This window comes from Sus scrofa, chromosome 4 (assembly GCF_000003025.6).
Source record: "Sus scrofa isolate TJ Tabasco breed Duroc chromosome 4, Sscrofa11.1, whole genome shotgun sequence".
NCBI classification, from domain to species: Eukaryota; Metazoa; Chordata; class Mammalia; order Artiodactyla; family Suidae; genus Sus; species Sus scrofa.
The window spans coordinates 90,438,828-90,465,389 of NC_010446.5; the positions used below are offsets into that span (position 1 = coordinate 90,438,828).

General features: G+C 46.9%; 2 protein-coding genes across 2 annotated transcripts in view; both read left to right on the forward strand.

Annotated features, from left to right (window-relative positions):
• The window catches only part of KCNJ10 (potassium voltage-gated channel subfamily J member 10), a 35,451-nt gene extending 16,872 nt beyond the window's left edge, over positions 1 to 18,579 (forward strand). The window contains exon 2 of the mRNA XM_005663208.3: positions 13,486 to 18,579. Coding sequence (XP_005663265.1) covers positions 13,486 to 14,625 — 1,140 coding nt within the window. The 3' untranslated portion in view covers positions 14,626 to 18,579. The remainder of the gene's footprint in view (positions 1 to 13,485) is intronic.
• Positions 22,680 to 25,673, forward strand: PIGM (phosphatidylinositol glycan anchor biosynthesis class M). Its single transcript, XM_003355104.4, has one exon. It carries the CDS (start codon positions 22,948 to 22,950, stop codon positions 24,217 to 24,219), a length of 1,272 nt encoding a protein of 423 aa, XP_003355152.1. The 5' UTR covers positions 22,680 to 22,947; the 3' UTR covers positions 24,220 to 25,673.

Below are 26,562 nucleotides of genomic sequence, written 5' to 3' on the forward strand. Positions count from 1 at the left end.
GCTCATGGGAGTGGCTGAGACAGCCGAGGAAGGGAGAGTGGAATGGTTAGAGATGAAGGCCAAGGCGGGACCCCTAAGAAACAGCAATAATTCAGGCCCGGTGAGAGACCACAGCAAGAGAGATGGACCCAAAGTAAAGGGGCAGGAGGAGAGAGCCTGGGGGACCCAGTCAGAAAGTGACCGGGAGAGTCCACAGTGCTGACCCAGAAGTGCTCTTAAGTGTGTGTGGTCATCTAATTCTCCCCACGCTCTGGTGTGGTAGGTAGTAGGATGAGGTTTTTTTGTTGTTGTTTTTTTTTGTTTTGTTTGTTTTTAAGGGCTGCACCTGCGGCATATGGAAGCTCCCAGGATAGGGGTTGAATTGGAGCTACAGCTACCAGCCTACACCACAGCCACAGCAACACCAGTTTCGAGCCATGACAGATCTACACTGCAGCTCAGAGCAACCCTGGATTCTTCACCCATGGAGCGAGGCCAGGGATTGAACCCACATCCTCATGGATAATAGTTGGATTCATTTCTGCTGAGCCACTATGGGAACTCCCAGGATTAGGCTCCCCCGCCCCCCCCACCAAATACAGGGAAAGGAAACTCAAAGAGTTTAAGTGATTTGCCCCAAATCCCAAAGCCTAGAAGAGGCAGGGCCACTGAAGAGCTGATCAAGGTCTCCAAAATCAGCTGGTCCTCACCATGCGGCAATAAGAGCCAAAGGAGAGTGTGTCCAGAATGGCCAGGCTGGTCATCAGCCTCACATGATGCAAAGAGCCTGCTGGGGTCAAGGACTGAGAAAACACCCTTGGATGTGATGACTGGGAGGTCAGCTGTGACCTTGGAGAGAGCTTCTCGCAGCTCTAACTGCTGCCCGGCATAGCTGTGCAGGTCAAGCAGAATTGCTTCTAATGAGCTTTGTAGAATGCAGAGCTTCACAGTCCGAGGGGGGCTTTTGCTCTTTTTATTGTTAAATATTAGTAGATAGAACCACTTGATATTACTGACAGCCCCCCCCCCTTTTTTTATTGGTAATTTCACACAGTTCAACCATACAGTAAAAGAAGTGGGCTGGGGTGGGGGTAGGGCCTGGGAGGGTGGGAAAAAGCAAGCTGTGGGAGCAAGGGCAGTCCCATGGGGCTGGGGAGCCCTGCCCCCTGGTGGTGGGGAGGTCCTCTTCACCTGGGGAAGCTTGAAGTTGCAGGGGTTCCCTTATCTCCTCCACTTCCCTCCAGCCTTGTAGTCTAGCCAGCACCCTCTCCTGTAAGTGCAGCTGGGCTTGGGGGTGAATGCCCCCGAGGGGGATCTGTCTGGAAGAATATCTCTAATCTCTAAACTAGGGCCATGCCCTCAACCAACATCTTTGGGGATCTGTTGGGGTCTCCCCCTGGGGAGCATTTTAGGAGCCCAGGCCACATGGAACTGATTAGTCAGGACGGGCTGACACATGAGGACCAGGTCTTGAACAGACCCCTTGGTCATCACCAGCCCAGCCCCTCTGAAATCTCTCCCAGTGTCCTTGGGAACCTACTTGATATCTCAGGTCTTACGGATAACAATAGAATAACAATGACAACAGAAGTTATTTGTATGAATGCCATTGCTTCCAGCTATAGCTTAGTACCTGGACTGATTTTTTCTGGCTCTTCGGCTGAGGCGAGGAGGGATGGGTTAACATCTCCAAGGAGATGTTCTTCTGAGATGAGGACCCAGAAGGGGCCAGGCCACGAGGCTCTGGGGATTGCTGGAGCTGGGACTGAGGAGGCAGTGGTGCATCATTTGTCCTCAGCTGAACTCTGCACAGTGCCAAGCTCCTCACACAGGACCAGGATGTGCAGCCTTGCGGCCCCACACAATGGGTAGACCCAGACACTGTGGCCGGGTGGTGACTCAGAGAGGGAGTGTGCGGGGGGTGCGGTGGAGGGTGGGGAGGCAGGTGCATCAAAGAGGTGGTCCCCCATATGCTGTGTGTGCCAGGAAGTCATCCTCCCTCTCCACCCTGGGGTGGGGGGTGGTCCCCGAGGTACCTTGCTCTGGGCACTTCTCTGCAGGAACACTGTTGCCTTATGCAGGGGACAGCAGGTGCTGCCTGGGGATTGGGGCGGAGGAAGGGGCAGTGGTTCTGATCAGCCCACACTGACAGGCAGGGGTGGTGTCTGGACAGAGGAGAACATCTGACCTGGCCCCATCTTTATATTCCTCCCTCTCTTGACCGGAAAACACACATGGGGTCAGAAGGGCCAGACGGAGGCCACAGGCTCCCAGGAAATGCTTTGAAGGCTTTTATCCTTTCTTTTGATCAGACGATGAGAACTTTCCAAACGTTGACACAAGGGAAGAAAAGCCTATTCTTCCTTGGGCCAGGGCCATGTGTCAGGCTGAGGCTAGAGGATGGGAGGGAAAGGGAAGGAGGCTGGAGGGTGGGGGACTGAGGCAACAGTGACTCAGCTGGCAAGGCCGGCCGTGGATACACACACGGCTCTTTTTTTCCCCCACCTCAAGATTTGTGTGCATCTGGCTCCATTTCTATTTATTTTCTTTGGGGCAGGACAGGAGGGAGATTAATGAACAAAGACATGAAGTTTAAAAAGAACCCCAAACCCAACTCCATTCTTCTCCCAACCTTAGCGTTACATAATCCCGCAGTGCTTTTCTTCCAGGCCTTCCTTGACGCCCGTCTCCCCCCACCCTCTCATTAAGAACACTTGGAAGCCCAGAAATGCTTCTTTTCAGGCCCCAGTGCAGCTGATCTTTTAGAGGCCTCCAAGGTCGCTATTCAAGTTGGAGTTGGTATCCAAAACAGAGATAATATGCTGGTGAGAGGAGGCTGAGGAGCTGCTTTTGCTCTCCATCGAGGCCAGTGGGAGGGATGGGACCCATCTGAATTGGGAGGGACTCAGGCTGGATGTTGAGTTTTATTTTTATTTTTTGCCTTTTTAGGGCCACACCTGTAGCATATGGAGGTTCCCAGGTGAGGGGTAGAATTGGAGCTCCAGCTGCCAGCCTGCACCACAGCCACAGCAATGCAGGATCCGAGCTGTGTCTGTGACCTACACCACAGCTCACAGCAACACGGGATTCTTAACCCACTGAGCAAGGCCAGGGATGGAACCCACAGTCCTCATGGATACTAGTTGGGTTCATTAGCCACTGAGCCACGATGGGAACTCCTGGACGTGCAGTTTTAAAGTAGGACATGACCTTGATACTCCTTGAACTCAGTGCGTCCCAAACTGGCACAGCAACACATCCTGAAAAGCAGAGGGAATTTTACTGCAGGGGATACAGGGATGAGCCATAAGCTCCTGCACACTGGGTATCCCTGAAATCTGTTTTGTCTTTTAACGTAAGTAACTTTTTCATTCTACTCCATCACACATCATTTGCTTAATATTAAAATAAATTTTTTACCTCAGAGTCTTTGAGTAAAATTGCTATCTCAAGAAAATACATCGAAAAAAAAAAAGAAAGAAAATACATCGAATTTGATCTTAAGGCTTTGAGAGCCTCCCGGCACACTAGCTTGAGAAAGGTGGAGCTGATGGGACACCCTTTCCCCACCATTAAGGAAATAATGGCTGAAGAGGTTTAGACAATTCCTCAAGGTCGCTGTTAATCAGAGGCAGAGTTGAGGCTGATACCTGTCTCTTGCTTCCCAGTCCAGCCTGCTTTCCACCAGGTGATGCTGCCTCTGGTTCCCATAGCGTCTTAAAACATCCTCACGTCTGATACCCTCACTCCATCTCCAGGACACTAGGCTCATATATCTAGCTCAGCTGCCTAACATGAGGGTGGGCTGAGAAACCAGCCTGGCCTCAGGCTCTGAGGCTGATCATGCTCACAACCGCTCTGTTTGTGCACAGGGTTCTCCCAGCATGTGGTACCTAAACATGGCCAGCAGTTCCTGGGACAGAGTTTGAGCTGGTACTAGACTTCCTATTTCTATCCGCCCATTCTTTTATCTCTACCCTGAAGGGATTGCTTCAGGTATGCTGGTGCCTTCCAGCCTAAAATAATTGGATTTGTTCACAGCTATCATGAGAACATCTCTGATCCTCCTAGGAACGGCCTCCCTTTCTGATCTCATTTCCAAACCCCTAAATCAAGAAGCCCTTTCCTGGAGGAAGAAGCAGGGAGAGTAGGAGGTTGTAGGGCTTAGAATGCCCCTTCTAATGTGGGCACCTGGGCCTTGGGGGTATGATGGGGATACAGTGTGATACAGGATTTAAAAGTTGAAGCTGTGATTTGATGGATAATTCTTCTCCATTCCACCATCTTCCAAAGTCAGATCTCTGGGATGTGATACCGGAGGCTGAAGAAACCCTGAGGAGAAGCAGGGATGAATCAGACAGAAGTGGAGGGAGAGAAAAGACAAATAGGAAGATGAAAAGGAGGACAGAATCAGGGAGATGCTTTCAGTAACAGCCAGCATGAAATACGAGAGGGCCAAGCAGGGCAGCGCTGCCAATGATAGAGGAGATGAGAAGAGAGTTGGAGCAGGGCCCTAGGGAAGGAAGCGGAGAGGATAGAGACCTGCCCTGCAAACCTAGGAGAAGGAGCCCTGGAGTGGAGCAATCACACACACACAAAAAAAAACACCATCATGGACCCGTCAGAGGCACCCTGGGCGTCCCTGCTGGTGAATGCTTCACCCATCTCCTACTAGCCCCATCATATGCTCTGAGTGTCATCTCTGCTTGTTGAGTGTTGAATCTGCTCCACGAAAGCAAATTCATAAGCGTATTAACCCGCAGCTCTTGGTGGAAAGGACTTTGTAGTGCAGCCAGAACAAGGTACTAATCTCAGCTCTGCTACTTATCCGCCTGAGCTCTCTGAACCTGTTTCATAGGTAACTGTGAAGATAAATACTCTCTTCCCAGATTTGTTGCCAAGAGGACATGTGAAGTGCTGGTCTAAAGGAGGCATTCAGTAAAGGATAGTTCCTCTCCCTCTCCTTCCATTTCCCTGAACCCAGCGTCAGGAAGAGGAAGTCCTCCGTGGCCAAGAGAGCAAACTCCCCAGTGGCCCTTGTCAAAGGATGGGGATGTAGCGCGCCACGGGGAGGAGGCCCAGCCCCTGCATCTGCTCCACACCCACGCTGCGTGGCCGCTGCCCCTCCTTCCAGCCGCCCAACCTTTAAACCCAGGAAGCTGGCTGCGAAGCAGGAAGGTTTTGTGCGATCAGAGCACATTGCTGTTTTCCCAGTTCTCCCATCAAGTCTTTCATGTGCTTCCAACACTCCAACCAAAATGACTGGCTCGATTCCCCCATTGGCCCTGGATCTCCTCAATGCTGTACCTTCTGCCTGTACTGCTCCCTTCCCTGGAGATGCCTTCTCTTTGACCTCCCCTAAACCCAAGTCTCCAAAGGTCCAAATCTTGCCTATCCTTCAGGCTCGGTCCCAAAGCCACTTTTTCTCTCTATAAAGTCTCCCATGAGTGAGACAGTCAGGTATGGAGGGAAAAAACTCAACTCTTGGTTGTTACTTACTGGTTACATTTCCTGGTAACAAATGGGGATAATATCATCCCTACAGGGTTATTTGGGGGAATTATATGAGCTACCATTAAAAAAATCCCCAACAACCGAGGCCAGTGTCTAGCAGTAGGTGTTCAGTCAGTGCATGAGAGTTACCTTCCCAGCTCTGCCTCCTGAGCTAGATGTCACCTTTCCCTCTGCACATTCTCCCAGCACCTCATGGACCCCTCCCCCAGGGCACTTATCACTTCTTCTCTGTTTTGTGGTTCCCTCCCTTATTAGAGTATAAGGTCCTCTAGCCAGAATCTACACCTAATTCACCCCCATAGTTCTAGGGCTTTGCTTAGAATCTGGCAACATGCTTATTGTATAAATGCATGAAGACACAACTGAGACCCTGCAGATCTTCCTCTGTGGTGGGCAGCATGATTACAGAGGAGGACTTTGGTTTGTTTGCGTATCTATTAGTGTTCATATGTATTTCGGTGCCATGGATACAAGGAAAAAGAGAAACATAATAAGACAAATCAAGAAAAGACATAAGCAAGAAAGAGGAATGAGAAGACCCCAGAGCGAGCAAGGCCCTGGACCAAAATTTGAAGTTCCATCTCTGGTACCCGGGCCAAGGGCTTCCACACCTTCTTAGTCCTCCTGGAGGATGGAGTCCGCTCCCAGTTCTCTTAGATTGGCCCCTATGGCTGGAGTGATTTGGGAGCCCCCTCCTGCTTGTTTATTCACTCACAGACTGTTTCTTAAGCATCTGCTATGTGTCATACCTTGTGCTAGTCACACACCAGGCTAATCAAAACATGTTATGTCTGAATCCCTATTTCAATGAGCTTCTTTGTAGTAGAGAACACATGCTATACCAAGTAGATGGGCCATAAAAGATATAGATGGATCTTGCTTAAGGCTGTGAAGAATCAGAGAAGGCTTCATGGAAGAGGAGTCATTTGACCTGGGCTCTGATAGGTACCTTGGCTATGTAGAGACGGGGAGAAAGGGGGAGGCCAGGAAGGGGGAAGAGCATGAACAGTCAAGTAGAGGCAGGGAAAGGGCATGGTACAGCAGGAAGCAGGGAAGAGTTGGTTTGCCTGAAGTTTGCCATGGGAGAGAAAAGGCAGGAACTAAGACCGAAAGGCCAGAAAAGAGGTATAGAAGCCGACCATGCACTGTATGTGCCAGACGGAGTTTGGCCTCTCTTTGTAGTTAGTGGACACATTATTTGTCAAACCTAAACCCAAAGGTAGAAGGGATTGAGCTGAGAAAGGATTTGAAAGTTACAGGATAATGACATGTAGAGTTTGGAGGCAGAGAGGTTTGGGAAGCTGAAGACCTCAATGCACTGAGTCACATCATCTCTGTGAGCTTGTTTTCTCATTCAAAAAATAAGGATTATGACCTGAATACCTCATAGGAATGCGCCACGAGAATAAATTGTGACTGTGCTCTGTGAAGTCATGGATACATGTGCACTGATGCGAGATCAGAGGTGTAACCAAGGACCAGTGATCCAGTAGCAGTGTGGGAAGGATTTGAGCAGAGACAGAATGGAGATGGGAGTTGAGTAGGAGGCTGATGAGTCAGCCCAGAGATATCAAGGACCTGAAGGAGACAATGAAATGAAGGGGAAGAGACACAAGTAACAAATCCAAGGCCCACGGCATCTGATGAATATTGACATGAGGGAGGAGGGGAGTTTGAGATGATCCCAAGATTTTCAACGCGGTACCTCAGAGGATGAGGGCAGTGTTGACTATTTAGGAAAAGAAAGCGGGGCAGAGGCAGGAGAAGAAAGAGGACTCACTCACATGTGGAAAAGAATGCATTTAGGATTCGTAACCCAGAGCTCCTTGCTGCTCTTGCCACAGAGAGAACAGATAAAGCTCTTCACTCAGGGCTGCTTCCCTGACACCCCCCCCCCACCTCCCCACCCGCCCCGCAACCTGATGGGTTTTCAGCGAAGCCACATAGCTTGAACCCTGGGAGGGAGCTGAAGCATCCCTCCCATCCTTTCTGGTCGCGCAATTTGGCAGAGTCTGCTCCAGTGCCCACAGCTATTTACAAGGCATGTTCTCTCCCTCCCTCCTCCTGCAAAAGGAACAACGGATCCAGAAGGGAGCTGGGAAGGGCGCCTCGGGGGCTTGCCCTCTCCCCACTTCTGAAAGAAAGAATTTGTAAACATCTGCAGCATGCGCAGAGCCTGTGTAAACCCAGTCTCTGTGAGGCAGACCAAGGCTGCAGCCCTCACTCAGGCCTCTGTCTGTCCAAGTCGGGCTTTCAGTAGTCGTCCCTTTACTCGGTCTTTCATAGCAAATTGCACTCGGTACTGGGGAAACAGGTGACATTCGCAGTCTGTGGCCTTCAATTGAGAACTCACAGATGGCAAACAATGGTAAACAAACCATTGCAAAGCACTATGATGTTTGAAAATAGAAATGTGTACAAACCAGGCTTGGTAAACCCATGCTGGGGGCAGGGAGGGAGAGAAGCTATTTCTTTGAGGGTCAGGGAGGCTTCAAAGAGAGTAAGTAACACTTGAATGAGTTTTGAAAGATAAGCTGGAGGTGGACACGGAGTGGGACAGTGCAAAAGCAGGCCCAGAGGTGGAAGGGATGGGACAGTGAGGCATCTTATGGAGCTGGAGTCTAGGCTACATGCAGAGGAGTGGCAACACCAAAGCCAAGGGGGCAGAGACCAAATCATGAAGGGCTTTGAAGGCCGTGCTCAGAGCCAAGGAGAGCCAGGGATCAGCTTCAGTCACAAGAGTGGTGTCCTTACTGCAGAGCAGTCTTATACTCAAAAAAGGTTCCAACAAATCCATGCATTCCGGAGAACCAAAGACTCATGAACTCTCAGGTAAAGACAGCAAGCTCTCAGCAATCTGCAGGCATGAAGCAATAGGGGGAGAGATGTTTACTGAGGGAACATGCTGGACATCACTGTAGGTATGACTGGCCTTTGTTTTAGGAAAAAACTCTTTAGTTTAATTTTTAGATGAGCCAGAAGGCAATTGTCTCTGTTTCTGTCTCTTTTGACCACTCCGAGGCTGGTTTTGTTTTTAGAATTCTTCAGCTACTGTCCTGGTATCTAGCTGGGACTGTTTTGGGGGAAACAGCGCCCTCTAGAGGAAAGAGATGTATGCTTCAGGTAGGGACACAAACCATTCCAAGAACTTGGGCCTGCTGCCTTCCCAGGGGTCCCACCAGCTATGGGTGTGGAGTGCAGCCGATTGCTTATAGGCTTCTGACTCTCACTACCATGGAGAACAAAGCTGCCTGGCTGTGGGAGGTAGCACAACAGCTGGGAGCAGCAGATAACAGCTGGAGGAGGCAGATACAAAGGCTGGCAACGGCAGGCATACAGCTGGAGGCGGCAATCACAACAAAGAGGTCCAGCAAGCAGCCAAAAATCGCCAGTTCCCCGTGAATCAGCAGCCTTAACACTGTGCTCTAGAAGCTCCAGGCTCTGTCTTCTCTGTCTCAGCTGTGATCCTCTATACAGGGGACCACTGAGGTGCCTCCTGAGGGCTTGAGACCATAACAATGAACCTGGGATACATAGAAGCAGTTGCTACAATTTAAAAGATCTGGGAGTTCCCTGGTGGCTCAGTGGGTTAAAGCTTCAGCATCGTCACTGCTGTGGTTCAGGTCACTGCTGTGGTGTGGGTTCAATCCCTGGCCCAGGAACTTCTACATGCCATGGGTGAGGACAAAAAAACATTTTTTTAAAAAACAGAAAATAGGAATTCCCGTCACGGCTCGGTGGTTAACGAATCCGACTGGGATCCATGAGGTTGCAGGTTTGATCCCTGGCCTCGCTCAGTGGGTTAAGGATCCAGCGTTGCCATGAGCTGTGGTGTAGGTCATAGACTCGGCTCAGATCTGGCATTGCTGTGGCTCTGGCGTATGCTGGTGGCTACAGCTCCAATTAGACTTCTAGCCTGGGAACCTCCATATGCCGTAGGAACGGCTCTAGAAAATGTAAAAAGACAAACAAATAAAAAAATAGAAAATAAAAGGTCTGGACCAGAAGCCAGAAGAGCTGGGTTCTGGTTCCAAATCTACTTGGAGCAAATCTCTCTGAACCTTAAGTTCCTAATGATGCCTTTCCTACTTACCTCATTGTGTGGGGGTCAAATTACATGTTTTATAAACTGTAAAATGATATATAATCATAGACAATTATCTTGGGAATGATAAGCAAGGCTTTCCTTGGGCCCCAAGAGTATCCAATCCCCTAGATATGCAAAGTCTCTCCCCAGAACAAACAAAGCTAGGACTATGATGCAGGGTCCCTGGCTGTCATCACAGAAAGTGAGGACGTATAGATGGGGAAGAAGGAGGCATCTTGTTCCCCCAAGAATGTGGTTGGAAACTTGAAGGCAATTTTTCAACCTCCCATCCAAAGCTTTAATCTTCTCTATAGAATCTCTGTAAAGTGTTTGTCCAACCTTCCTTGAATACATCCGGGGACAGGGCACCCTCTACCTTTTTATTTTTATTTTTTAATGGCCACACCCACAGCATACGGAAGTTCCCAGGCCAGAGATTGAATCGGACCTGCAGCTGTGACTTATGCCACAGCTGTGCCAGGTCCTTAACCCACTGTTCAGGGATCGAACCTGCACCCCTGCAGTTGGATTCCTAACCCACTGTGCCACATCTGGTATTCCCTGCTCTCTGTCTTTTAAGAAGGTCTTTTGACATTTGTTGTTCCTTCAATGTAGATTCTCTTTCTCCGTGGTTTGAACTCACTGGTCCTGGTTGTTCCTGTTGGAGCTCAAAGAACAAGTCCAAACCCTTGTTCACAGGGCAGCACAGCCCTTCACACCAAATATTCTCCCATAGCCATGATATCCCTCCGACGGTCTCTTCTCCTAAGGATACTTCCCATTTCCTTCAACCACTTCTCATGATTTGGTTCTGAATCCTCTCATGTCCTGATTTTTCCTTGAGACGCAAGATTGAAGGTGTGAGATGAACTGGGCAGAATTAACTGAGTCCTTATTCTGGATACTTTAATTCAACAGAAGCAGCTGAAGACTGCATTGCTTTTTTGGCAACCAAAACACACAGATAACTCACACTGGATTGCTTTCTGCTGAAATGCTTAAATTTATTTTCAGGGTTCTGCTTACTGCATTACATCTTTCCAATGCAGAATCTGCTCAGGTAATTTTTGGAACCAAATACGTAACCCAACATTTATCCTTTTTGTTAGATTTGGCCCACTCATCTGGCTCCTTCTGGATCCTAATTCTGTCCCAGACCTTGCATTTGCAATCCGTCCCAGCTCTGTGTCATCTGCATAATTGATGGCCATGTGTTCTATATTTTTGAATAAAATTAGCGTTAAGAGCATCGACTAGGGCAAGGCCAAAGAGAAAGCTCTCTGGTACATCATTAGAAAACTGATTCCAGGCTATCGTGATCCACTCACCACTAACACTGATTTTTTTTTTTTAAGCCATCTAATTAGAGAAGCATTCTGTTAATTTTTCTCCATCCTATTCCCAAGGGCATAATGAGAGATCTTGTCAAAAATCTTGCTTAGATGCACTTTCTCTATTGCATTTCTCTGATTTGTCAATTTAGTAAGCTTGTTATAGAAGGAAGTTATGTTGGCTTTATGTGACCTGTTCTTAGTAACCCTATGCTGGGTCTACTGGTAACTACCTTTCCTGAACCCTGCCCAAGTTCCATTCTAGAAGCTTACCTATGGTTTTTTTGTGTTTGTTTGTTTTTTGTCTTTTGTCTATTTGGGGCTGTACCTGCGGCATATGGAGGTTCCCAGGCAAGGGGTCAAATTGGAGCTACAGCTGCCAACCTATGCCAGAGCCACAGCAAGGCAGGATCTGAGCCGCATCTGCAACCTATACCACAGCTCACGACAATGCCATGATCCTTAACCCACTGAGCAAGGCCAGGGATCGAACCCACGTTCTCATGGATACTAGTCAGGTTTTTTAAACACTGAGCCACGATGGGAACTCCAAGAAGCTTACCTATGGTTGATATCTTACTTGTTTGTCTGTAGTTTGTGAAATGTATTTCCCTTTTATTTTTGATAATTAAAGCCATTCTCACTTATCCACAAATTTCTAGCACTTCCTCTGTTCTCTAGAATCTACTTTAGGATTCCTTGTTCCTCAAAATCTCCTATAGGTTTCATTTCTTTTCAAGAGTATGAGGGTTAAACGAGAAGGTATGCTAACATGTAAACTTTAAATGGTATACAGTGCAAACTTTGTAGTGGCCATTTCATTTTTTTAATTATTTTTTTATTCTATTTATGTTTTCTGGCCCCACTCATGGCGTGTGGAAATTCCCAGGCCAGGGACTGGATCTGAGCTGCAGCTACAACCTTATGATAGATCCTTTAACCCACTGTGCCGGCCTAGGGATCAAACCCACGCCTCCATAGCAACCCAAACTATTGCAGTCAGACTCTTAACCCACTGTGCCACAGTGGGAACTCCTGTTTCTTTTACTAATATTAATCCTACTAAGTACTGTTTGGGGCTTTACTTGGGCTCTAAATAAGGAACTTTCCAACTTCAGAATTACAGAGCTTCCCGCCTGCTCCAAAGTAGCCAAGGATATTGGGACGCAGGTGGCATCCAGGTCTGGCTGAGGAGTCTCATGTGGATGGAAGTTCTAAGTGGGTGGTTAAAATGGGCTCCTGGTAGCCTCTGAATATTCTGGGATTCTCGTCTGTTGGTGCTTTCCAATTTAATGTCTACTTTGGTGGATATATGAATGAACCCAAACAATTTAGTTTCCCAGGGATAAGGCCATGGGGAATACAGGATTGGAAACAGCGTGAGGAGGGTAACAAATTGCCACGGTACAGACTTCTTGGGATGGAGAATGTGATAAGCTTCTCTGTGGTCTCCAAGAAGATCCCAACTCCCCAGGGATTACCTGCTCCTTCCCAGGTCTGGCCATCAGGTCCGAAGTCCAAGGGCTCAAGTGATTACGATTCTTTCTCTGCTGGAAAAGTACAAGTTGCTCCTTGGGCAGGAGTGCCAGGCACTTTGTATTAGGTGAGTTGTCTCCTATTTCAGAGCCTTGTCCCACTTTCTACTATCAGGACAAATAGCAATCCTGAACTTGAACTTTAGCAGCCATAGCCACAAACTAATATACACGCCTACCTCTCCTGCTTCACTCAGTCAAGACAGTTTTGCCACCTGCAACCTGGCATTTCTCCCAGCCCTTGGGAACATGTTCCAGGGCTGCCAGGAAGCTTCAGTATGACGTTTTCCCACCATCATTGCTTGTCTATTTTTGCTTGGTTCTGTCTCTACCCTTTCAAGCCCCCCAGACCCTAACCAGACTGAATTTCCCCAGATAAGTGATATGATGATGATGATGATAAAAATTGTGAAATGGGCTGGGTGCTTAGAGAATATCTAGAGGGGCAGAAGAACGGGGAGTTTCTGCTATCTTCTGAGTCAAGTATCTTAGGATCACCAGTCAGAACTGACGTGGAGGCAGGGGAGAGAACAGAGAAATTAAGGGCATGTGTGTGTTAAGGGGGACTGGCCTGGAAGGATCTCAAAAGGATAGTTTTTCTTGCTGATGCCATTCATGGGTGGGAGTGGGGGTGGGAGGAGGGATCCTGTTTCAGAATTGGAGATCTTCACAGAACTGGTTTTTGTGGTGAATGGAGTCCTGCAGAGCCCTCTTTCGTTTCACGCCCACCCTCAACTTCTCTGCCTCTTCTAAGAATTACAAATATCAGCCTGTATAGCAATTGTTTGTTTACTGAACATGTGTCTTTCTCACTAGGCTGTGAGTTCCTGGGAGAGCAAGGATGATGTCAGATTCATTTCTGACTTACCAGCATCTTGCTCTACAGTGCCTGGCATATAGCAAGGGCTCAGTAAATATTTGCTACTAAGAGAACAAACCAGTGGCACAGAAATAAATGTTTCATCCTCCTTCCCACTGGGTGGTGGCTAGGGGCTGGATTTCTGCACTAACGCTTACTCTGCTGTCTTGCTCTCTCCAGATGACATCGGTTGCCAAGGTGTATTACAGCCAGACCACTCAGACAGAAAGCCGGCCCCTAATGGGCCCAGGGATACGACGGAGGAGGGTCCTGACAAAAGATGGTCGCAGCAACGTGAGAATGGAGCACATTGCTGACAAGCGCTTCCTCTACCTCAAGGACCTGTGGACAACCTTCATTGACATGCAGTGGCGGTACAAGCTTCTGCTCTTCTCTGCAACCTTTGCAGGCACCTGGTTCCTCTTTGGCGTCGTGTGGTATCTGGTAGCTGTGGCCCATGGGGACCTGCTGGAGCTGGACCCCCCGGCCAACCATACGCCCTGTGTGGTACAGGTGCACACGCTCACGGGGGCCTTCCTCTTCTCTCTTGAATCCCAGACCACCATTGGCTATGGCTTCCGCTACATCAGCGAGGAGTGCCCCTTGGCCATCGTGCTTCTTATTGCCCAGCTGGTGCTCACCACCATCCTGGAAATCTTCATCACGGGTACCTTCCTGGCAAAGATTGCCCGGCCCAAGAAGAGAGCAGAGACCATCCGTTTCAGCCAGCACGCGGTCGTGGCTGCCCACAATGGGAAGCCCTGCCTTATGATCCGGGTTGCCAACATGCGTAAGAGCCTCCTCATTGGCTGCCAGGTGACAGGCAAATTGCTTCAGACCCACCAGACCAAGGAGGGTGAGAACATCCGGCTCAACCAGGTCAATGTGACCTTCCAAGTGGACACAGCCTCTGACAGCCCCTTCCTCATTCTGCCCCTTACCTTCTACCACGTGGTAGATGAGACCAGTCCCTTGAAAGACCTCCCCCTGCGCAGTGGTGAAGGTGACTTTGAGCTGGTGTTGATCCTCAGTGGGACAGTGGAATCCACCAGCGCCACCTGCCAGGTGCGCACTTCCTACCTGCCGGAGGAGATCCTTTGGGGCTACGAGTTCACACCTGCCATCTCTTTGTCAGCCAGTGGCAAGTACATAGCAGACTTCAGCCTTTTTGACCAGGTGGTGAAAGTGGCTTCTCCTAGTGGCCTCCGTGACAGCACTGTCCGCTACGGAGACCCCGAAAAGCTCAAGTTGGAGGAGTCGTTAAGGGAGCAAGCTGAGAAGGAGGGCGGCGCCCTCAGTGTGCGCATCAGCAACGTCTGATGGCTTGGTTTCCCGCCTCCCCATCCCGCCAGTCTCTCTTCCTCCCTGGGCACCCTGGGTGCGAGGTATTACCCAGGCTTACTGGAAAGCCCCAGAAGCACCCATTCTCCACTCCCTCTTCTTTAACCCATGGCCTGTGGGTAGTGGAGGCCAACTGGAGTCTCAATTTTCCTCCCATGGTTCCCTTCACCTCACCCCAAGTCCACCCCAAAGAACACACCCCCCTTAAGCCAGGATGGGGGAAGGAGAGGGAAGATTAGGCTGAAGTGGCTTAGAAGGCCTCAGCCATGCTTGGAGACTCACATTAGGAGGACCACGCAGCTGGAAGGACAGACTCCCCCCTACCTCCCACCACCACCAGAAAGTTCAGTGCCTTGAGGCTGGAGCCCCTCCCTCTCTATCTTTCCACTTAGCAAGGGCCCTGAGGCAAGACTCTCTCTCTGATGGCCCCTTTAGGGTCTGTGCCCTCAGAAATATAGGAATCTGGAATCAATTTATCCCGGAGTCTCTACCAAGCCCTGTTGAAAGAAGCCAGGGTTTTTCATGGTGGCCTTAATTTCTGTTGTTAACGCCTATAACCTAGGACCTCGGTCACCACTGTTCTCCTCTTTCCGGGTTTTCAAGTGGACCCTCTCTTAGGATACCCAGTACTCACACAGGTGCTTCTGCTCCCAGAGAATTGGGGTTGACCCCGGGAAATATGAAGCATACAGGCACAGCCACCACACCTCTACCCAACCTGGATACTGAACTCTCCATATGAGGAGTGACTAATGCAGAGCTATCATCTAAAACCTTGAACCTGTTCACCAGGCATCCCTGGGAGGTTGTTTCTCTGTATCCTCTGAATGGGATGATCCACACCCATATGTTCCCCTGAAAAAAGTCCAGCGCCTGGGCCCCATAGAAAAGTCTGGAAGTAGATTTCCAGACTACACGGTTCTTGGCTTGTCTGTTTCTTTCCTGCCCATCCCACTCTCCCCTTAACCCCCACTTTGGAGGAAGGGAGGGAAAATGCAAGGGCCTTCCTCTCTTAACACTGATGTTTGACTAAAACTAGACTCACAGGGCACAGAGTCCCCGGGAAAGTTAAACCAACGCACCAAATGAGATGAGTACATTCTCAGATTTCCGGACTGCCTATTGAGCCTCTGGGAATTGGTGATGCTTTGTTAAGGTTTGGGCAGAGGCAGAACTCTGTGGCTGGCAGACACTACTTGCCCTGTTACCCACCCCCCTCCAGTGCCCTTCTGAAAAGTGCCAGCTATTTTGTCAGGCAGTACTGGGAGGGAAGGAAATTATACCTCCTGATCAGATATCCATGGTCTCCTTCAGCCATTCCTGAGACTTGGTATAAAATGAAAATGAGTCTTATCTCTCCTCTGCCAGAAAGCCAGTGTCCAGCAAGTTAAAAGGAATACTTTAAGAGATCAGACTCAGGCTATTCCTTGTTCCCTGAAGGGGACTGTGGTAGGGTTGGTCAGGAAGGCTGTATGGGCACCAGAAATTTCTCCAAAGCCCCACATCCCAAGAGTGCTTCCTGGTCTCATTTAGGTACCAAGGAACACTTTCCCTCATCCCAAATGGTTTGGCATGGAATCCCTGTATGAATCAAGTGGCAGTTTATTCCATGTGGACCAGCCAGTTGTCAAAAGCCACACACTTACACAGAATGTGTACATGCATCTGTGTGCAGAGCCTTTCAGAGAAACCCAGCAACTCCGGAGGCTGGACCCAGGGTCACCATTTACTACAGCTGCACAAGATCCTCTTACATTGATCTCTCCTTGACCTCAACTAATTAACTATATCTTGAAAATGAAGATCCTTCATTCTTCACTTAATGTAACCCCCACCATTACTCCTTAGCTCTCAAGAAAACAAGAACCAGAACAACTTGAAAATCTGAGGCAGAGAACAGAAGGCAAAGAGCCAGCTTCTGGGCTCTCGACTTTCAGTGTTATAGTCAACTGATTTCTTTCAACATGTAAGGGCAAAAAGCACTGCAGTGTGTGTGTGTGTGTGTGTGTGTGTGTGTGTGTGTGTGTGTGTGTGTGTGTGTGTGTTCTTATCTATTAGCAAGTTATCCTCCATCTAGTTTCTTCTGCACGGAGCTGCTTCCCTCCTGAGGGAAATGAACTCTTCCTACTCCCCTGCTGTCTATTCTAAGCCTCCAGACTACTCAGATTCTTGGATAACAAAATGAGAAGAGAATGCTTTTTGACTTACCCTTTTTGATTCTCTTCCATGATCCCAGACATTGCTCTAAATTGCACTTTAAATCATAGTCTCCTTTTAATACAACCTGGCTTATTCTCCCCTAAGCCCTGTCAGAGAACAGTGTCCCCACCCCCCAATGGTTCTTTGGACTATAGCTCCATCTCCTGAGTTGAAATCATCTTTCAGGCTATCGGGCAAGCTTTAGAAGCAGTCAGGTCTGGTGAGAAACAGATCCCTAACTGCACCAACCATGGACTTGGGAAGTTGGGAGAGCACTGGGCACAGATCTTAAGTGGGGGGGATTTCAGAGGATGGGCAGAACAACCAATGGGGGAGGAGACTCAGGTGTGAATATGAGAAAGGGCAGTGCTGGGGGACCTAGTGAAATCAACAACCCTTGAGTCTTCTTGGGCCAGCAGACAAGATGAAGGTGGAGGTTTGGGGCATTAAGCTATGATATATATATATATATGAAAGGTTTATCTAAGAAGGAGAAACAGAGATAATATATATATGTAGAGAGATGTAAATAGATGTACATAGGACCAAATATACTGAATGTACAGAGAGAAAGTACTTAGAGAGGTTAGCATGGGGGCAGACATCTTACTCTGGTTTGAGGGGAGGACTCCCCAGATTCCCAGACTTACAACCAGCGATCCTGGTTTCAACATGGACGTGAGAGATGTGATGAAGGCTTTTGGGTTTGATGAGGGGAGAGGGAGGGGTGTAAGCTGCTCTTTAGAAGCATCCACTGAGGCTTCTGATAAACTCTTGTATGCTGATAGGACCAGGAAGAAGGGAGTTAAGAGCAACATAAGGAGGGAGACGCTCATCCATGGAAATCTCGGAGCGTCTACTACTTAGGCTAGGTGTTCCCATTCCCAGCACGGTCCTGTCACTGTAGCACTTAAAAAAAAACCAACAACCCTGTGTCCTCTCTTAAAGTACACTGGAATTCCCCTTCCTCCGCAGGGGTGGACCAACTGCAGCTCCAGCCCTTGGCGGTGATGGCTATTAAATGAGAGGCTAAACACTTGGGTGTGTGGGAGGCACTCAAGGAAAGCCTCAACCCTAGAATCTAAATGCCAAGACTAAAGAGCTGTTGGGCCCAAGACAGTTCCAAGGGAGAGGCCCAGCTTTCTATATGGTTGCAAGCAGCCCAAAGAGAATGCCCTCTATGCTAGAGAAGTCCCAATCCTAGCATTTGGGTATGGGGGAGGGCGTGGTGCTTTAGCTTTGATACTTCTGTATGAAAATGAGGAGCGGGGGTACCAGCTGCCCTAGGGGATGGGGAGAGGCTACCAAAATCCCTACTTTGTGCTTCACTTCATTTCCTGCCAACACCCCCAGCCCAACCTCTGTCAGCTAGGAAGACATTCAGGGATTGCTCTCTGAGGCCTGCACAGAGAACAGAAGAGTTATACTACTGCTGCAAGCCAGGGACACTGCCCCTCCCAAGGCTGCTACCCTGGCCCTTTACTCTTGCTAGTTAACCTAGTTCATTTGTAAAATAACACATCACCTTTGCTGTAAAGTTAGCCTGGGCTCCGGGCTTGGTCATGGCCAATTCTACTGCAGCACAAGTTTCTAGAGATGGTTTTCTCATTCACTGCATTTAAGACTAATGTACCTAGGAGGAAAGACCTAGGAGAAAAGACATGTGAGATTTGGGGCGGGGGGGGGTATTTTTGTCTGTTCAGAACAAGTTACTAAATAAAACGGCTAAACCTCTGCTCTGCACTCTAGCTTCTTTTAGAAATGGACACCAATTCTATTAATAAGGCCTGAACTTCCTCTGGGAAAAGAGGTGGAAATCAGGTTGTGTTGGAAAGACTTCTAATCATGTAGCCAGGCCCTTCACCTTTATTGCTATCATCCATTCCCCCAGCTCCTTTTCCACACCTCCCCTCATTAACTTTATTTTAAAAATAAAAAAAATTTTTTTTAATTTTTTGTCTTTTAAGGGTCACACTGGAGGCATATGGAGATTCCCAGGCTAGGGGTCTAATTGGAGCTGGAGCTGCCAGCCTACACCACAGCTCATGGCAACACTGGATCCTTAACCCACTGAGAAAGGCCAGGGATTGAACCCGCAACCTCAAGGTTCCTAGTTGGATTCGTTTCCACTGTGCCACAAAGGGAACTTCACCTACTCTCATTAACTTTAGGATCCTCTGGCAAATACTTTTCAAACTCAGTTTTTAAATGATTACAAAAAAAAGTTTAGACCTAGGAATCTGAAAATTGGCTCAGCTTAATCTAAGAAAGACAAGTTGCTTTGGAACCTGGGCATTGTCCCAAGGTTTATGAATATCAATCTGGCAGTAGAATTGAGAGAGAGAATTGAGATTTAGATGAACTAAACCTCTAAGAGACTTGGAAAAGATGCGTGGGGGGATCCTAATCAAATAAAGGTGTCAATGCTATTACCAAATTGAGTTGTTGAAGTCTGGACCGAGGTGCAGGATGCTGAGCACAAAAAGAAATAGGGATAGATTCAAAAGAAATTACAAAGTGGGAAATATAAACAAAACCTAGGGAAAAAAGTGACTGACTTAGTGAGGGTTCCAGGAGGAAGCAGAGGGGACACTTAAAGAGCTAACTGGGCAGGATTTAACGAGAGGATTATTTTCAAAGGTGTAGGCAGGGTCAATAAGCCAACAAGGGCTGATGAAGCATCCAGGGAGCTGCAACAGTAGGAAGCCTTTACCAGTTTCAAACCTGATGGGACCGTCATTGAAACCTGGTGAGAGTTGTGGCCTAGGGAGAGGGCTAGCTTCAGCAGGAGGCTTAGCCGTACGTAGAGGAAACCAATCACTGCCAAAGATCTGCTAGTGCCTTTTCTAATAAGAAGTCAGAGGGCAAGGGAGACTGTGTGATGTTGCACAAAAGACAGCAGAAAAGATGGAGGGTGATCTAAAAAGCTAATGAGAGACAGAGCATGGCAACCAAGGCCAAGGTCCTAGCTAAGGATGCTGGGGGTAAAGTATGCATGTGTGTGTATCCCTAGCCACTGGCTTTAAAAGAATAGAAACCTAGAGGCAGATAGTGAAAGGGAGATTTAGGAAGGATTTTAAGTGCTAGTTCAGGAGATAATGCACAGCTGAGCAACTGAAGAAAATGTAGTTCTTTCAGAGAGAAGATAGAACCGCTAAGCCCAATGCAAAAAGCTCAACATGAGGTCTTGGGACACTGTGATTCTTCTGTCTTGCCTAGAAATAGTAACAAAAGTTGGCCGTCCCTGCCCACTTTATTTTACTGGACTCCAGTCCTTTTTTCAGGCCCACAAACACTATCTACATCTCATTTTTATCTAAGCTTAGTTTCTTTTGACTCATTGTTTACTGTTTCCTTATCTGCCTAAATTTGGTGCCTCTCTCCTATTTACTAGATAAGCTCTATAGGGACAAATTGGCTGAGACCCTTCTGCTATACTACCTAGATCAATCCAGACAGAGGAAACTTTACTAAATTAATCCCCAGACATCTACTTCCCATATCCTCTACCTTCTGGGACTAACCCTCACTTATCTATCACTGGCAGAGGAAAAGAATAAATCAGAGGTAGGATCATAGTGAGAGTATCAGAAAGACTCAAGCAAGAAATCAAGAGGAGGCAGAGAGGGAAAATTAGAATTCATCATCAACATTTTATTTGCAGATTAGCCACATAGTAGTTAAGAATATTCTGGGCCAGAGTCCCAGCTCTGCCACTAGTTGACCATGTTACTTAGGAAAACTACTTAATCTCCCTAAGCCTTGATTTCTTCGTTTGTGAAAGAGGGAATATCTACCTTACATGATAAGTATTTAGCACAATGACTGACACACTGTAAATAAGTTCTCAACAAAGCTGGGTATCAGAAATCAACATCATCATCATTATTTGAATGGTGATGTGCCACCATTGTATATATGGCTACTGTACTGCCAAAAAAAAAAAAAAAATCATTAAAAAAGTGTAATTATTGGAGTTCCTGTCATGGCTCAGCGGAAACAAATTCAACTAGTAACCATGAGGTTGCATGTTGGATACCCGGCCTCGTTCACTGGGTTAAGGATCTGGCATTGCTGTGAGCTGTGATCTAGGTCGCAGACACGGCTCGGATCTGATGTTACTGTGGCAGTGGCATAAGCTGGCGGCTACAGCTCCGATTCGACCCCTAGCCTGGGAACCTCCATATGCCACAGGCGCAGCCCTAAAAAGCAAAAAAAAAAAAAAAAAAAGTAATGATCAACATAAGGCATATAATTATACGAAGGCACATATAAAGACAACGAGATATCAGAATATGAATATGCAATGTGTGAGCTTAACATGGTTCATCCAAAAGATAAACATAAATTATATAACAAATGGAAAGTAGTCCTGGGAGCTAAATGTACAAACTGGATGGAGTCATCTACTCTCCTTATGCTGGTCTACAAGACTTTCCCTAGGAAGAAGGATCAATGTGTAAAATCAAGTAAGTCAGTCAGCCAGTATTTATTGAACATTTACCATGTGCCTAACACTGCACATTCAGTTATGAGTAACTAAAATTAAGGGTAACTATAATCCCTAACCTCAAAACCCTTACAATCTTATTTAAAGGGTTACAAATACAATCTTAAGTAAACACAGCAATTCTACAATGCAGACTATAAATGGAATAAATGCCCACAGAAGGGAAAGAGCTAATGGGTTAAGGTCCTTGGTGAGAAACTCATGGAAGTAGGGGGACTGGAGAAGAGGGCAGAACTTGAGATAGATAAAGGATATTTGAAAGAGAAAAGTTGGGAACACCCCAAGGATGCCACTCCAGAGGTATTCTGGTAAGAGGAAAATCGAAACATCAATTCAGGTTTTGCTGAGTGCCTACTACAAGTCTGATCATGTGTTACATCCTGAAGTACAGAAAAGAACAAGATAATCTCTGCTCTCAAAGAACTCAACGTCTCCTGATGGAAAACTGGGAAAGTGAAACAAAAAAAATCAGTTATCAGTAACAAATTATAATATAGGAATGTTCATTCCAAAAGAGAATTTTGGAGCTGTGGGAGAGCAGGCACTGGACAGGACTCCACATATACTGGGCAGGGGTGTCTGCGTGAGTGAGCTGACAGCCTCTCCACCTTCTTCCGTTTACCCCCAGTTAGTGGGGAGGAATGGCATCTGAGTGCGTGATGAAAAAGTGAGCTGAGAGCAGGATATGCTTTTAGGAGTCAACAGTTGAGGCCTGAAGGAGCGACAGGGGAGGGGAAGGCAAGGATTACAGAAGGAATAGCAAATAGAACGACCCTGAGGCTTGAGGGTATGGCAGTTTAAGAACTCTATGAAAATTCCTGTTCTCCCTTCCCATCCCTCCAAGGGCAGCCGGTTAAAATACAGGCTGCCCAACTGAATTCAAATTTAGATTAAAAAACTAATATTATCAACCTATAAGTATGTCCCCTACATTGCATACACTCCGGACCCCCTTCCATTCATCCTATCCCAGCCCCCTCATAGCCCACAACTCGCCTCCCCGCACCCCCCAGGATTACCCTAGAGAGGGCTAGGTAAAGCATGAGACACCAAACAGGTTTTTTTTTTCTTCACTCATGTTTTTTCACCCGTGGGTCTCCGGCCCAGGCCTGAGGTATGCAGCTAGAAGCTCGCTCCGCTTCAGGGGTCAGTCTGTAAACGGAGTTGGGGCTGAGGAAGTAGGCGTGAGGGGCAGGGGACATTCACAAATAACGCTCGCGGAACTCCGTAAAAACACCACCCCCCGCCTGCCCTCCCGGCAAGCGGAAGTCGTCTTTCTCAAGGACCGGAAATCCCTCCCCCGCTGGAGGACGAGCGGAAGGGAGACAGCCAATCCAGAGGAAGGTAATTCTCCCGCTAGGCCACTGAAAACCCACCGCCCGCCGTGCGACCGGAAGCAAAACGGGGGCGGGCCTTCCTGTCGGAAGTGGTCGCTAGGCAGATGTTTCGGTAAGAGATTGTAGGAGATGTTTCAGCAGCCTAGTTGGTAGGAGATGTACGAATAGTGTGAGACAAGGAACGGAAGCCAGAGTCAGACGTCCCTTTGAAGGCAGTTTGGATTTGGGGCTGCGCTGCTGTGGTGCAGTCAGACCATGGGCTCGGCCACGCACTGGGGAGAGTGGTTCCTGAACCTGCGGGTGTCCCCCTCCGGGGTATTTGGTGTGGCCTTCCTTGCGCGAGTGGCCCTGGTTTTCTATGGGGTCTTCCAGGACCGGACCCTGCTCGTGAAGTACACAGACATCGACTACCAGGTCTTCACGGACGCCGCGCGCTTCGTGACGGAAGGGCGCTCCCCTTACCTGAGGGCGACCTACCGTTACACACCGCTGCTGGGGTGGCTTCTCACTCCCAACATCTATGTTAGTGAACTCTTTGGAAAGTTTCTCTTCATCAGCTTCGACCTCCTCACCGCCTTCCTCTTATACCGTCTGCTGCTGCTTAAGGGGCTGGGCCAACGTCAGGCTTGCGGTTACTGTGTCTTTTGGCTTCTTAACCCCCTACCTATGGCGGTGTCCAGCCGAGGCAATGCGGACTCGATCGTCGCCTCCCTGGTGCTTATGGCCTTGTACCTAATAGAAAAAAAATTCGTCGCGCGTGCCGCTGTATTCTATGGTTTCGCAGTGCATTTGAAGATGTATCCAGTGACCTATATCCTTCCCATAGCCCTCCACTTACTCCCGGAACGCGACCGTGAAGAAGACCTCCGTCAATCCCGGTATTCTTTCCACGCTCGCTTGTTCCAATTCCTGAAGAGGCTGTGTAATCGGGCTGTGCTGCTCTTCGCAGCGGTTGCTGGACTTACATTTTTTGCCCTGAGCTTCGGTTTTTACTACAAATATGGTTGGGAGTTTTTGGAGCACACCTACCTGTATCACCTGACCAGACGGGATATCCGCCACAACTTCTCTCCATACTTCTACATGCTGTATTTGACTGCAGAGAGCAAGTGGAGTTTTCCCCTGGGAATCGCTGCATTCCTGCCACAGTTAATCTTGCTTTTAGCAGTGTCTTTCGCGTATTACAGAGACCTTGTCTTTTGTTGTTTTCTACATACGTCCATTTTTGTGACATTTAACAAAGTCTGCACCTCCCAGTACTTTCTTTGGTACCTCTGCCTATTGCCCCTTGTGATGCCACTAGTGAGGATGTCTTGGAGAAGAGCTGTGGTCCTTCTAATGTTATGGTTCATAGGGCAGGCCTTATGGCTGGCTCCTGCTTATGTTCTAGAGTTTCAAGGAAAGAACACCTTTGTTTTCATCTGGTTAGCTGGTTTGTTCTTCCTCCTTATCAACTGTTATATTCTAATTCAAATTATTTCCCATTACCAGAAGAAACCCTGGACAGACACAACCAAATATGACTGATAGAGATGCTCCAGTTCTTCTGCGACTTGGATCTATTATATTCTGATTGTTCTGAATGGACCAGAGAGAGCTTTTGAGAAAGAAAAAAACAAAAACAAAAACAAAAAAAACCACAGAAAACATTTGAGCATTCTAAGCTCTCTAGTGAAAGTTCAGTGTGGAGTATAAAATACTATTCCAACAAATTTAAATGAATGCTTGCCTTAGCTATAAAAGGGACTCAATTGAGGTCCACCTTTTAGGAAATCTCAGGGCTCATTTATCTGGAACATGATGGGAAGGAAAAGCTAGTAGTTTGGAAATGGAAAGGCTGATGAAATTATCAGATGGTCAAGGGTTTTTTGTAGAAAAATAGAGGAATATACTCAAATCTAAGCCAGTATTTGTTTCATTATACTCTGGTGCTATCTGAAGCTGTCTTGTCTTTTAACCCCCACTTTTTCTTTCTAAAGCTTTCCTGATGACTTATAAAATGTTCCTAAAGTACAGCTTTTAGCTATAAAGTGTTAAATAATATAACTTGCTTAAGTTGGGGAAAGTTATTTTTTATTAAAAGTGGGGGCTTGAAAGATAAAGAATCCAAATAATTTAAATTGTAATCATGTTTCATATGTTTGTTTTATAACTTCATTTTTCAGCACTTAGTCCCAGTGGTATTAGACTACTGTTTAGTTTTACGCAAAAAGGATTAAATTGAAACTCGTCCGTCTTTAAGCTTTTTAACATATTTTAAAATGGGATCTTGCTTTTGATGTTTGAGGTGACAGCCTATTAGAACATTTAGTACTCTAGTACTCTCTTATCCCCCTTTGGAGGGTTCATTCATTTTGGCCATGCCCACAGCATGTGGAAGTTCCCAGGCCAGGGATGGAACCTAGGCTACAGCAGTGACAAGGCTGAATCCTCAACCACTAGGCCACCATGGAACTCTTAACTCTTTGGTTTTAATTTTCTGATTGATAGAAAGTATTTTTTATCTGGAGTTTAAGTTAATCACATGTAATCTGTGTTGTAAAATGAGTATTAGTAGATTTTAAGTGATAAAAAATTAAATTGTTAGTGAAGTATTTCCCAGCTTGTGAAAATTCCATAATAGAAATGGAAGCCTGCATGAGAGCTTCCTGGAAAACACAAGAATCATCCGAAAAGCCAAGCCACTTGCCTCTTTGATGTGGAAATTGAGGAAGAGATTGTGGAAATGAGGCTTTAGTGGCCATATCCCTTTACCTTATTACTATGATATTTTTAGGAAAAAAATGCTTTCTGAGTTTCAAACAAGCAACCTAAAAAACACTTAAAAAAAAAAAAAGTAGCCCACTTAGTCTGGGGACTCCCTAACACTCTGAAATGCAGTAGCAATGTATGAGTTTGATTTTATGGTTTTGATTTTAAAAGATGAGTAGTTAACAACTGTTCTTTCATAGTTAAAAAAAAAAAAAAAAACTCCAGAGAAATAATATATTTCATGTTAGTTCAGGCCTAAAAAGCCTCTGAGAATGGGCTTAGACAGGCCCTAAATAAGGATGCTACTACTGATAGCACGTCTTAGACGGACATCTTTTAGGGCCCACCATTAGAAGGGAAGAATGACTTTGTGTGGTTTGCTGTTTGGGTGAAAATAGCAGAGACAATTAATTGTTGGGACAGTGACCTTTCTTATAACATCGAAGTCTCATATCCCATATTAAATATTATCTTCGTATGTGACTATTCACTAGTGGCCTTGCAGCCACGGTGTTCTTTTTTTTCCTCATTCTTTTGTAATGATAATTATTATTTCTTTTTCTGGTAGAACTGGTGGAGAAAGGGGTAGGAAACAAATAGAATTCCAACATTCCAATATACTTGTCTTTTTGACATTCCTCACTAATTTTTTTCTTTTTTAGGGCGGCATTTGCCGCATTTGGAGGTTCCCAGGTAGAGGTGGATTCGGAACTGTAGCTGCCAACCTACACCACAGCACAGCAACCCCAGATTCAAACCGTGTCTGCAACTTACACCATAGCTCATGGCAACATTGGATCCTTTAATAACCCACTGATTGAGGCCAGGGATTGAACCTTTGTTCTCATGGATATTATTTAGGTTTGTAACCCACTGAGACATGACAGGAACTCCCTAATTTTTTAATAATCATAAGTGTATTTATTATTCATTTCTTTCTTTAAAAACTTTGCCTTATTCTTCCTACTTACACTGAAATTGCTGAGTAATATTCCATCAATGGAAGTTCACACTGTAAATGCATCATTCTTCCTCTTTTAGACCTTTAAGACTACTTGTAATTTTTTTTTTTTTTTTTGTCTTTTGTCTTTTGTCTTTTTAGGGCCACCCAGTGGCATA

Excerpts from the sequence above, each read along its gene's own strand:
- PIGM (XM_003355104.4), top strand. The coding sequence starts at position 22,948 with ATGGGCTCGGCCACGCACTGGGGAGAGTGGTTCCTGAACCTGCGGGTG.